Here is an 11,481-nt window from a genome sequence, read left to right as displayed (position 1 = left end):
GGGAGTGTTTGATGGCGACAGTGTAGAGGGAGCTTTACCCTGTATCTCACCCCGTGCTCTCCCTTTGCTTGGAGTGTTTGATGGGGACAGTGTAGAGGTAGCTTTACTCTGTATCTAACCCCGTGCTCTCTCTTTGCCGGGAGTGTTTGATGGGGGACAGTGTAAGAGAGCTTTATCCTGTATCTAACCCCGTGCTGTCCCTGTGCTGGGAGTGTGTGATGAGATTGTGAATTGATACGGTGTTCTGGTTAAATGACAAAGTGGACGATCTTTCTTCTGAAGATTCTGTTGTGTGTTTTATCTGTGTCCCTGTTTCAGGTTTTATCTCCGTTGTATCATATGGAACACCAACGATGTAATCTTAGATGACGTCAGTATCACAGGAGAGAAGATGAGTGATATCTATGTGAAAGGGTCAGTACTTTTTTGGAATCTTTTTCCCAGTGTGTCACTTAGATTTCCATTAAACCTAGAACACGGCAGGAGCCATTTCACCAATGCGTATGTTGCACACAAATATCCTCCCAACATTATTCATCTCATCTATCAATGTATCCTTCCATTGTTTTACCTTCCGTGTTGATTTCCAAACTTCCCTGCTGTGCTGTTCACCTCAACCATTCCCCAAACAGAGCTCCACGGTCTCATCGATCTCTGGGTGAAGAGGTTTCATCCACAATTTTCCGCTGAATTTCTTCGGGACTGTCTTACATTTCTGTTATACAAGTCCTGTTGGCCATTACATGCCGCTGGCAAATTAGTAAATTGTAATGACATTGAAATTAGGGAGGATGTTCCTCATCGTTTTCCAACCAGCACTATGGAACTCAGGGTCACAGGTTGTACACAGTAAGGCTGAGATAGATCGATTCTTGATCAGTCGGGGGATCAAGAGTTTTGGGGAAAGAGCAGCAAAGTGGGCATGAGAAATGTCGGGATCACCCAGGATCCTATTGAATGGCGGAACAGACTCAAAAGGCCAAATGGCCTACTCCCGCTCCTATTTATTATGGTCTTAAGGGGAGGTAAGATGCACCAAAATGATGAAAGAAATTGGATGTTCCAATAAGCTGTAGAGTGCAGATGCTCGCATGCAAACGTATGCACAACTAGAGTGAGCCATTCAGCCCATCGAGGCTACTCCACTGTGGATCAAGATCTTGGCTGATCTGTTGGTGGCCTCAACTTTCCAGTCCACCCCCAATACCCTTTCACAATTGTTTGTCAGTTTGGACTTGATGGGCCTGTTATGTTCTGTGTTAATCTACAGCTGTATGACTCCTTTGTCAAGTCAGGAATCTATATAGTCCAGCCTTTGAAATATTCAGGAGTGCAGTTCCACCACTTTCTGGGGAACAGAGTTCCACAGATCATCCAAAGGAAATCGTTTCTCCCTGTCTTTGTTTGCAATGGGCATCCCAGTGCCTCTGCTGCCCTTGTCCTTCTAGATGGAAGTGGTCGTGGGTTTGGAAGTTGCTGTCTGAGGATCTTTGGTGAATTTCTGCAGTGTATCTTGTAGATAGTACACACTGCTGTTACTGAGCATCGGTGGTGGAGGGAGTGGATGTTTGTGGGTGTGGGCTGCTTTATCCTGGATGGTGTCAAGCTTCAATAAGATTGCCTCTCATTTTTCTAAACTCAAACGGATACAGACGCAGCCTGTTGAAGCACTCCTCATTAGATAACCCTTTCATCTCAGGAATCAGGCAACTAGACATTCCCTGAACTGCTTCTCATGCAATTATATCTGTTCTTAGGAAAGGAGACAAAAACTGCAGACAGTACTCCAGAGGTGGTCTTACCCAGTGCAATTGTTATAAATTTTCCCTTCTTTTATATCCCATTCCCCTTGCAATAAACAACATCTCATTTGCCTTCCAAATTACTTGCTGTACCTGCGCACTAACGTTTGTCCCTTTATCTGCCAGGTCACTCAAATCCCTCTGTACTGCAAAGTCCTGCGACCTCTCCCCATTGAAATAAAGTGCTGCTTTTTCCATTCTCTACTTAAGTAACTGGCTGAATAATCTGCATCTGTGTTGCGAGGTCGTGACATTTTGTTCCGTGGACTGGTGTCCATTCTGTTAAAGTCCATGTTTCCCTACGATCGAAGGCACTGCATAATTTTGAAGTTTGCGTTCATTGATAGGATGTTGGCAAGGTTGGCACACATTGTCAAACACTAAATGTTCCTTGAAAACAATAAAATAAGTTGTTCATATCTATGTGGCCGAAGGCTCAGAGATGTACAATCTGTTGGATGTTAAAAGTTTTCATGCAACTGCTGTAACATAGCGACATTTGACAGAGAGACTCCAGGCCCTGCTGGGTTGTTATGAAATGTCCCTGACTCTGGCTCTCTCTCTCTCTGTCTCTCTCTCTCTGTCTCCAGTTGGCTTCTGGGCTATGAAGGCAACAAACAGAAGACAGATGTCCACTACAGGTCAATGGGCGGTGAAGGAAACTTCAACTGGAGATTCGTCTTCCCTTTTGAGTATTTGCCGACCGAACAAGTCTGCGCCATTGCCAAGAAGGTGAGGGGGATGCAGTAGCTGTTGTGGTGGGGAGAATGGCTCCTTTATAACCTGGCTCATCTGCTCTCCTAAACCTTGCATGGTCAGGTCGGAATTGCTTCTTGTGTTTATTGTTACCCTCGGAATTCTGTTCTTCTCCTGGAAGGTCTTTGCCTCCTCCCTTATAGCTCTCTGCAAAGTGTCTCTGTGCTGAGGCACAGGCCTCCTCTTTGCTTGGGAATTAAGGCAGGCCATTTTTTAATACTTTTTCCTGAGATGTCAGCATCTCTGTTAAAGACAGCATTTACTGCCCCATCCCTAGTTGCCCCTTGAGAAGGTGGTGGTGAGCTGCCTTCCTGAACCGCTGCAGTCCACCTGCTATAGGTTGACCCACAATGCCCATAGGGAGGGAATTCCAGGATTTTGACCCAGTGAGAGTGAAGGAACGGTGATATATTTCAGGATGGTGAGTGGCTCGAAGGGGAACTTGCAGGGGGTGGTGTTCCCATATATCTGCTGCCCTTGTCCTTCTAGATGGAAGTGGTCGTGGGTTTGGAAGGTGCTGCCTGAGGATCCTTGGTGAATTTCTGCAGTGCATCTTGTAGATAGTACACACTGCTGCCACTGAGCGTCGGTGGTGGAGGGAGTGGATGCTTGTGGATGTGGTGCCAATCAAGCAGCTGCTTTGTCCTGGATGGTGTCAAGCTTCTTGAGTGTTGTTGGGGCTGCACCCATCCAGGCAAGTGGGGAGTATTCCATCACACTCCTGACTTGTGCCTTGTAGATGGTGGACAGGCTTTGGGGAGTCAGGAGGTGCGTTACTCACTGAAGAATGCGCAGTCTCTAATTTCTTGTGGTCTGAGCACGAATGTGGTTGATGGAGTTAAATTTCAGGTCAATGCTTAACGACATATTGTGGGTGATGGAACGATCTCTGCAATGGTAATGCCAGTGAGTGCCACGGTACGGGTCTTATAAACTATCAGCTGTTGGAGATGCTCACTGTCCAGCACAGTGCGGATTAATTATTCCTTTTCCATGATAGAAACATTCTGAGTGATGACCAGGGACTGCATTCTGGCCTAATGTCCGAGCACCTCTGTTTCCCATGAGACTCCTCCCACACATGATCACTGGGTAATTTAAGATGCAAAATAGGAGAACGTAGATGACGTTATACTTGCTGTTGAAGTGTTTGGGACAGCTTTACTCCGTATCTAACCCCTTGCTGTCCCTGTGCTGGGAGTGTTTGATGGGGCCAGTGTAGAGGGAGCTTTACCCTGTATCTAACCCTGTGCTGTCCCTGCATTTGGTGTTGACCCTGAGAGCTACGAATGCAGGTCCTTAATCCCAACACTGCCCTCTGGCCTATCCTGGAGGTCTCTTGGTGTTTGTGGTTGAATTGAACTCTGAACCATTTGAAAAGTTTACAATGTGATAATCAAAAAAACCCCACCATGTGAAATCTTTCTCTGCTTCCCTCCCAGGAGCATTTCTGGAGCCTGGATAAGACACAAACGAAAATTGCACCTGAGCTCATCATCCAAATCTGGGACAACGATAAATTCTCCTTCGATGACTATCTGGGTAAGCCGCTCCTGCCTCTCTGACTGGGAATTTCAACACGAATTTCTTTTCCATTCACTCATTCATTCACGAGGCTTCCTAGGACAGCATTTATTACCCAGAGGGCAGACAACAGTGTTACCAGCACCCACTGGTGCCCACTGTGTATATCATGGATCAATGTCCGACAATCCAGGATGGGCTGGATTTTCCTGGAGGAAGTGAGGACCCTGAGTCGGTAAACTTGCAACGTGATAGACCCATCTCCAATAAACAAGCCCAGTTACTGCCATTCAAGAAGGCAGCTCCCCAACACCTTCTCAGGGGCGACTAGGGATGTGTAAGAAATGCTATGCTCACGTCCCGTGAAGAAATCTTTTTCTTAAATCATATCAACTCTTAGTAAAGAAACTTTTCCTGCTTTAAGCAATGAATGTTTCATATTTCTAGTCTCTGCCAGCGAGTGGAAAAATCTATGTAACACTGATCCTCTCAAATTTCTATGTGATGTTCAAGGGCTTGGGTTTGGTAAGCACAACGTGGGAAATAAAAGCAGCCTCTGTTAAAGTGACCCCAAAGCTGCCAGATTGTGGGTAAAATGGGCAGCACGGTGGCTCAGTGGTTAGCACTGCAGCTTCTCAGCGCCAGGGACCCAGGTTCAATTCCACTCTCAGGCGACTGTCTGTGTGGGGTTTGCAAATACTCCCCGTGTCTGCGTGGGTTTCCTCCGGGTGCTCCGGTTTCCTCCCACAGTCCAAAGATGTGCAGGCTAGGTGGATTGGCTGTGGGAAATGTGGGCTTACAGGGATCGGTGGGTCTGGGTGGGATGTTCTTTGGAGGGGTTGGTGTGGACTTGATTGGCAGAATGGCCTGCTTCCACGCTACAGGGATTCTATGAAAAAGAATGTTGCGGTTCACCAGTATCTCCTTCAGGTATGATGCTTGTCGTTCTGATCCAGTTGAGGTCTGTCAGTGACTCCCATCCTCATTGTGTTGTCTCTTTATTGCCTTCTGAAGAGGCCCGGTAATTCACTCAGCGTGGATAAAGGGCCCACCACCAAGTTCAGGACCGATATTGAATGCTGTCCTTGCCACTGATGCCGAGATGGGAATTTTAGTCATACATCTGAAATGGTAGAAGGGTTAAGTTACAAAAGAAGCTGGCACTGACAGGGCTTCCAATCCCTTGAGTAAAGGAGATCAAGAAATGATCAGGCTGAGCTTGTTTAAGAATTTGATCTGGTCGATGGAAAGATGTAGTTTTCTGTGTTTGGGACCAAGATCCAGAACAAAAGCTTGGAACGTTTCACCTCAACCTGTTCAGGGTGTGAGCATTGCCCAGCTCTTCCTCACAATGGGTTGGCTGGGGGTGGGGTTGAATTTTAGCCCCTTCCGACAAAGAATGCTGTTGAGGCTCAGGGGGTGACAGAGTCAATGAATCATTCAAAACCGATGGATCAATTAAAATGATTACAAGTGAGGTGAGGCAGGTGCCAAGGGAAGATTGGAGACATATAAACAGATCCAACAGGCTTGGATGGACAAGTGGAAACTGAGATTTGTGCGACACAAATGCCAACAATGACCCAATAAGGGACAATCTAACCACTGCCCCATGACATTTGATGGTGCTACCATCACTGAATCCTCCACTATCAGTATCCTGGGGGTTATCATTGACCAGAGACTCAAATAAACCAGCCACATAAACACAGTGGCTACAAGAGCAGGCCAGAAGCTGGGAATACTGCGGCAAGTAACTCACCTCCTGACTCCCCAAAGCCTGCCCACCATCTACAAGGCACAAGTCAGGAGTGTGATGGAATACTCCCCACTTGCCTGGATGGGGGAAGCCCCAACAACACTCAAGAAGCTCAACACCATCCAGGACAAAGCAGCCGCTTGATCGGCATCACATCCACAAGCATCCACTCCCTCCACCACCGACGCTCAGTAGCAGCAGTGTGTACTATCTACAAGATGCACTGCAGAAACTCACCAAAGATCCTCAGGCAGCACCTTCCAAATCCACGACCACTTCCATCTAGAAGGACAAGGGCAGCAGATACATGGGAACACCACCCCCTGCAAGTTCCCCTCCAAGCCACTCACCATCCTGAATTCGAAATATATCGCCGTTCCTTCACTGTTGCTGAGTCAAAATCCTGGAATTCCCTCCCTAAGGGCATTGTGGGTCAACCTACAGCAGGAGGACTGCAGCAGTTCAAGAGACAGCTCACCCCCACCTTCTCAAGGGGCATCTAACAACAGGCAATAATTAATGCCCCGGCTAGCAATGCTCACAACCCATGAGTGAATAAACACATAGTGGTGGAAGAATGTGAAATGGAATGGTGAAAGTAAATGCAGGCTATTTCCTTGGCCAGCAAGTCATTGCAGCTGCTGAAGGGAGGTGATGGCCTAGTGTTAATATCACTAACGTTAGTAATTCAGAGACCTAGGTAATATTCTGAGGGTCCTGAGTTCGTAATCCCACCATGGCAGATGGTGGAATCTGAATTGAATAAATGTCCCGAATTAATAACCTGATGATAACTGGGGAGAAAAGGGATGTGTAGGCCAGGTGGGTTAGCCATGCGAAATGCAGGATGACAGGTATGGGGTGCTCTTTGAGAGGAGCAGTGTGTACATGATGGGCTGAGTGGCCTACTTCCACATTGTAGGGATTTACTGATGCCCTTGAAGTAAGGAGGAATCTCCCATCCTTACCTGGTCTGACCAACGAGGTGACCCCAGACCCACAGCCATGTGGTCAACTCTCAACTGCCCTCTGGGCAATAAATGCTGACCTTGCCAGCGATGCCCACATACTGTGAACGAATTGCAAAGAATGCCTGTGTGGAGTTTGTACATTCGCCCCATGTCTACCTGGGTTTCCTCCCACAGACCAATAATGCGTAGGTTGGGGGATTGGCCACGGTAAATTGCCCTGTAGTGTCCAGCAGTGTGCAGGCTAGGGGGACGAGCTATGGGAAATGCGGGATAACAGGAAGTCGGTAGGGAGGCGGGTCTGGTTGGGATGCTCTTTGGAGGGTTGGTGTGGACTTGATGGGCTGAATGGCCCGCTTCCACACTGTAGGGATTCTCTCATTCTTTCTGTATGTGTGAGAGAGACAGAATCCCTGAGAGTTATGATCAGTTACTTCATTTTTATTTTTGGTTGACGCTGTGATTGAAGTGCCTCGTTGCTTTTTAGGGTCAATTCAGATGGATCTCAACAGAATGCCCAAACCGGCCAAGTCTCCCGAGAAGTGTGGTCTGATGGTGCTCGAGAGCGGGAAGCATGTCTCTCTGTTTGAGCAGAAATCGGTGAAGGGTTGGTGGCCCTGTGTTGCTGAGTCACTAGGAGAGAAGACTCTTGCTGTAAGAGTTCACTTCATTCCTCGAGGCACTTCACTTGCTGACGAGCTCGCGGTCCAACGGCAACTTGCATTTATATAGTGCCTTTCATGGAGGGGAACTGCAGCTTTCCTGTTGAGTTGTTGGACTGAAAGCCGCTCTAGGGTGAATGCGGAACACCTCATAACACTCTTGGAAGAACGCCGGTCATGTAAAAGCAAAACGCTGTGGAGATGGGAAATGAAAAAGAGAAATTGCTGCAGGAACTCAGCAAGTCAGGCAGCGTCTGTCTGGAGAGAAAGCAGAATTAACAATTCGAGTCAAGGAGACATGGAGATGTACAGCACGGAAACAGACCCTTCGGTCCAACTCGCCCATTCCAGCCAGATATCCTAAACTAATCTAGTCCCATTTGCCAGCATTTGACCCACATCCCTCCAAACATTTTCTATTCATATACCCATCCAGATGCCTTTTAAATGTTGTAATTGTACCTGCCTCCACCACTTCCTCTGGCAGCTCATTCCATACACCGCACCACCCTCTCCGTGAATAAGTTGCCCCTCAGATCCCTTCTTGTCTCACCTTAAACCTGTGCCCTCTACTTTTAGATTCCCCTACCCTGAGAAAGACACCTTGACTATTTACCCTATCCATACCCCTCATGATTTTATACACCTCTATAAGGTCTCCCCTCAACCTCCGATGCTCCAGGGAAAATAGCCCCAGCCTATTCCGCCTCTCCCTGTAGCTCAAACCCTCCAACCCCTGTCAACATCCTTGTAAATCTTTTCTGAACCCTTTCAAGTTTCACAACATCTGAAAGAGTGAGCTTGAAGTCCAAATGTTTCTCTCTCCATGGATTCAATTATTAATTTTAAATCTGAAATAGATAAATTTTTTGTAAATCAATGTTATTAAGGGATATGGGCCGAAAGCAGGTATATAGAGTTAGGCCACAGATCAGCCATGATTTAATTGAATAGAGGGGCTAAGACTTGAGTGGGCTGAATGGTCTACCCCTGTTCCTATGGAGGCTGTGAGATCTGCTGACCTCCTGAAATCTACTGGAGCCCACTGTGTGCAAACTGGCAATTTCCGGAGATAAAGGGAATCAGTTCCAGGGAAAAGAGGGTTGTCCAATGAGGACAGATTGAGTAGAAAATGGGCCAACACCTTCTAGAATAGTGAGAGGCGGTCTTATTGGAACGTAATATTCTGAGAGGGTTTCACCAGGTGGATGTCGAGACGCCGAAGAGTCCAGGGACAGCATCTTCTACTCCTACAGGGGGTGACCTTGGAGGTGGGAATGGTACTTAATTAGGGAAGGATGGTGGTGTACCCCAATCCTGATGCACCCCAAACCTCCTCCAGAAAAGCCCTTTGTCAGCATCAATGCATTTGCTGCCAACTGAAGCCATTAAATTGTCAATTAGGATCCACTAAATGCCTCATCCTCGCCTTCACTGGGATTAATACAGTCACTGTCGGGCCTCTTGTTATGTGACGTTCCTCACTTCAGGATTGGGATGATTCCCTCAATTAGAGAACATTGGTGCCCGATCAAGGGGTCGGGTATTAGGCAAGACAGTGTTCATTGGAGCCAATGTCTTGTCCTTGCTTCAGATTCCACATCCCCCCTGCCAGCCCCCTCACCTTCTCTTCCCACTGCGCCCATCTCAGTCATCACCCTATCCCTCACTCCAGGTCACTTCCTTTTGTTCTGGGGTCTCCTGGTCCTGGGCTCCAGGGCATGTGCTTCCACTCGCAACCACTGCATCCTCTTTGGCGCTGCTGAGCACAAGAGCTGCTGGCCTCTGATTGGTTGGCTGCTGTTGCTGGGCTGGAGGAACAGAATCTCATTTCCCGCTTGGGGGACCTTGTAGCCTTCAGGACAAATGATTGAGTTCAATCATTTCAGGGTCTGAGCACCTTCGCCCATGGCCTTGACCCACCCATATAGCCTAGATTTCGCCAACCCATTTTCACCCATTCATAGTCCCAATATTAATAATAATACCATCATTACGTATAAAAAATAGGCCATTCAGCCCATTGAGACTGCCCCACCATTTGATCACAGCTGATATGTTTCTCAACCCTTCTCCCCGTAACCCTCGATCCCCTTACCAGTCAAGAACTTCCCTGGAATACACTCAATGACCTGGCCTCCACAGCCCTCTGCAGCAATGATTCACCATCCTCTGCCTGAAGAAATTCCTCCTCATCTCAGCTCGAAATTCTCATCCCTTCACTCTGAGGCTGTGCCTTCGTGTCCTAGTCTCTCCTACTAGTGGAAACATCTTCTCCACGTCCACTCTATCCAGGCCTCTCAATGTTCTATAAATTTCAATCAGATCCCCCTCCCCAACCCCAACTCTTCTGAACTCCAGGCCTAGAGTTCTCAACTGCTCTTCATTATGACAAGTTCTTCATCTCCAGGATCATTCTTATTATCTTCCCCGGACACCCTCCAACACAATAAAAACCGAAATAACTGTGGGCACTGTAAATCAGGAACAAAAACAAAGTTGCTGGCAGAGCTCAGCAGGTCTGGCAGCATCGGTGAAGGAAAAAACAGAGTTAACGTTTCGGGTCCAGTGACCCTTCCTCAGAACCCTCCAGCACAATCCTATCATTCCTTAGATAGAAGGCCCGAAACTGCTCAGTGCCAGCCGTGCAGGCAGAAGGCACCAAGCGGCCTACTCCTGCTCTCATTTCGCACATTTGTGTTTTCGTGCACGTTTCATTGGCCCACGTAAAGTGCGTTGGGATATTATGGAAGGCGCTATAGAAATGCAAGACCTTTCCCTTTCCTCTGCTCTTTCAGCAATGACCTGCTTCCGAATTTGCAAAGTTCCGTGGTAAAGCGCTGGCTTTCTCTGTTTGTTGCAAGTGACAGAAGCACTGATTTTGTTTTGTTTGTGTGCCTCTGCGTGTTTTCCTTCCACAGGGCAAAGTGGAAATGACCCTGGAGATAGTGACAGAGGAGGAGAAGGAGGAGCGTCCTGCTGGGCAGGGCCGCGATGAGCCCAATATGAACCCGAAACTTGAGGAACCAAAGTAAGGAACTCTCAATGTGAACGTTGCTGGCACTGAGACATTGCAGAGGAAGTCCTCTGTACTTGGTTAAGTCACAAATAACCACGAGTTCAACGTTCATTTTTATCCAAACAAAGTACTGAGGATGCTGAACATATGAAACATAAGAGACTTTTAAGCGACTCTTGGATAGGCACATGGAGGATAGTAAAATGTAGGGTATGCAGGGTAGATTGATCTTAGTAGGATAATAGGTCGGCACAACACCGTGGGCCGAAGGGCCTGTACTGTGCTGTACTGTTCTGTGTTCTTGTGTTCTATATTCTATGAAACAAACACTGGAATGACACAGAAATTCAGCAGGTCTGGCAGCATTTGTGATGAGAAAGAGAGACTCAGAGCTAATGCCTTGAGTCTGTTGGCTCGTCTTCAGAACCAATTTAATTTTAATGGTCATTCTCAGGGTATGGGCATCGTTGGCTTTAATGGCATTCATTGCCCATCCCCAGTTGCCCCTTAAGAAAGGTTGAGGGCCCTGTCCATACAATCACAGCAGTCCACACAGGGAGGGTACTTTTGCGTGCTGGTGTCAGGGAGAGAGCTCCAGGATTTTGACTGACAGTTGTATTGGCCAGGACAGTGTGAGACTTAGACAGTCTCCCTGTTGGCAGTGTTGGCATAGGGGCACTCCATGGCCCTCCATTTAAGGTCCGAGTAGAGCATTTCTAACAGTCTCCATTGTGCAAGGAAGGCATGATCGCAATGGGTATGGATTTCATGGCAAACTGATCAGAACGCAATTCATGCACCAGTGAAGGGAGAATAGAGCTCTAATAAATCAAACAGAGCAAAGTTGGTTCAACCAGTCAGTGTGCCCGTATGTAAACTCAAGATGATTGCTCAAAGCACAAAGAGAGAGGCAAGACTGAATACACACACAAACGGTTACCTCTAATTTAATCAGAGATAGTAGGAACTGCAGATGCTGGAGAATCTGAGA

General features: G+C 47.4%; 1 protein-coding gene across 1 annotated transcript in view; it reads left to right on the top strand.

Moving 5' to 3' along the window:
- Nucleotides 1-10,506, top strand: part of dysf (dysferlin, limb girdle muscular dystrophy 2B (autosomal recessive)) — a 236,281-nt gene extending 225,775 nt beyond the window's left edge. The window contains exons 44-48 of the mRNA XM_048600995.1: nt 319-414; nt 2,393-2,534; nt 4,001-4,100; nt 7,297-7,463; nt 10,393-10,506. Coding sequence (XP_048456952.1) covers nt 319-414; nt 2,393-2,534; nt 4,001-4,100; nt 7,297-7,463; nt 10,393-10,506 — 619 coding nt within the window. The remainder of the gene's footprint in view (nt 1-318; nt 415-2,392; nt 2,535-4,000; nt 4,101-7,296; nt 7,464-10,392) is intronic.
- Nucleotides 10,507-11,481: the final 975 nt, after the last annotated feature.

The sequence above is a fragment of the Rhincodon typus genome, chromosome 1 (genome assembly GCF_021869965.1).
Source record: "Rhincodon typus isolate 14 chromosome 1, sRhiTyp1.1, whole genome shotgun sequence".
Lineage (NCBI taxonomy): Eukaryota > Metazoa > Chordata > Chondrichthyes > Orectolobiformes > Rhincodontidae > Rhincodon > Rhincodon typus.
This window is presented reverse-complemented; position numbering and strand designations above follow the sequence as displayed.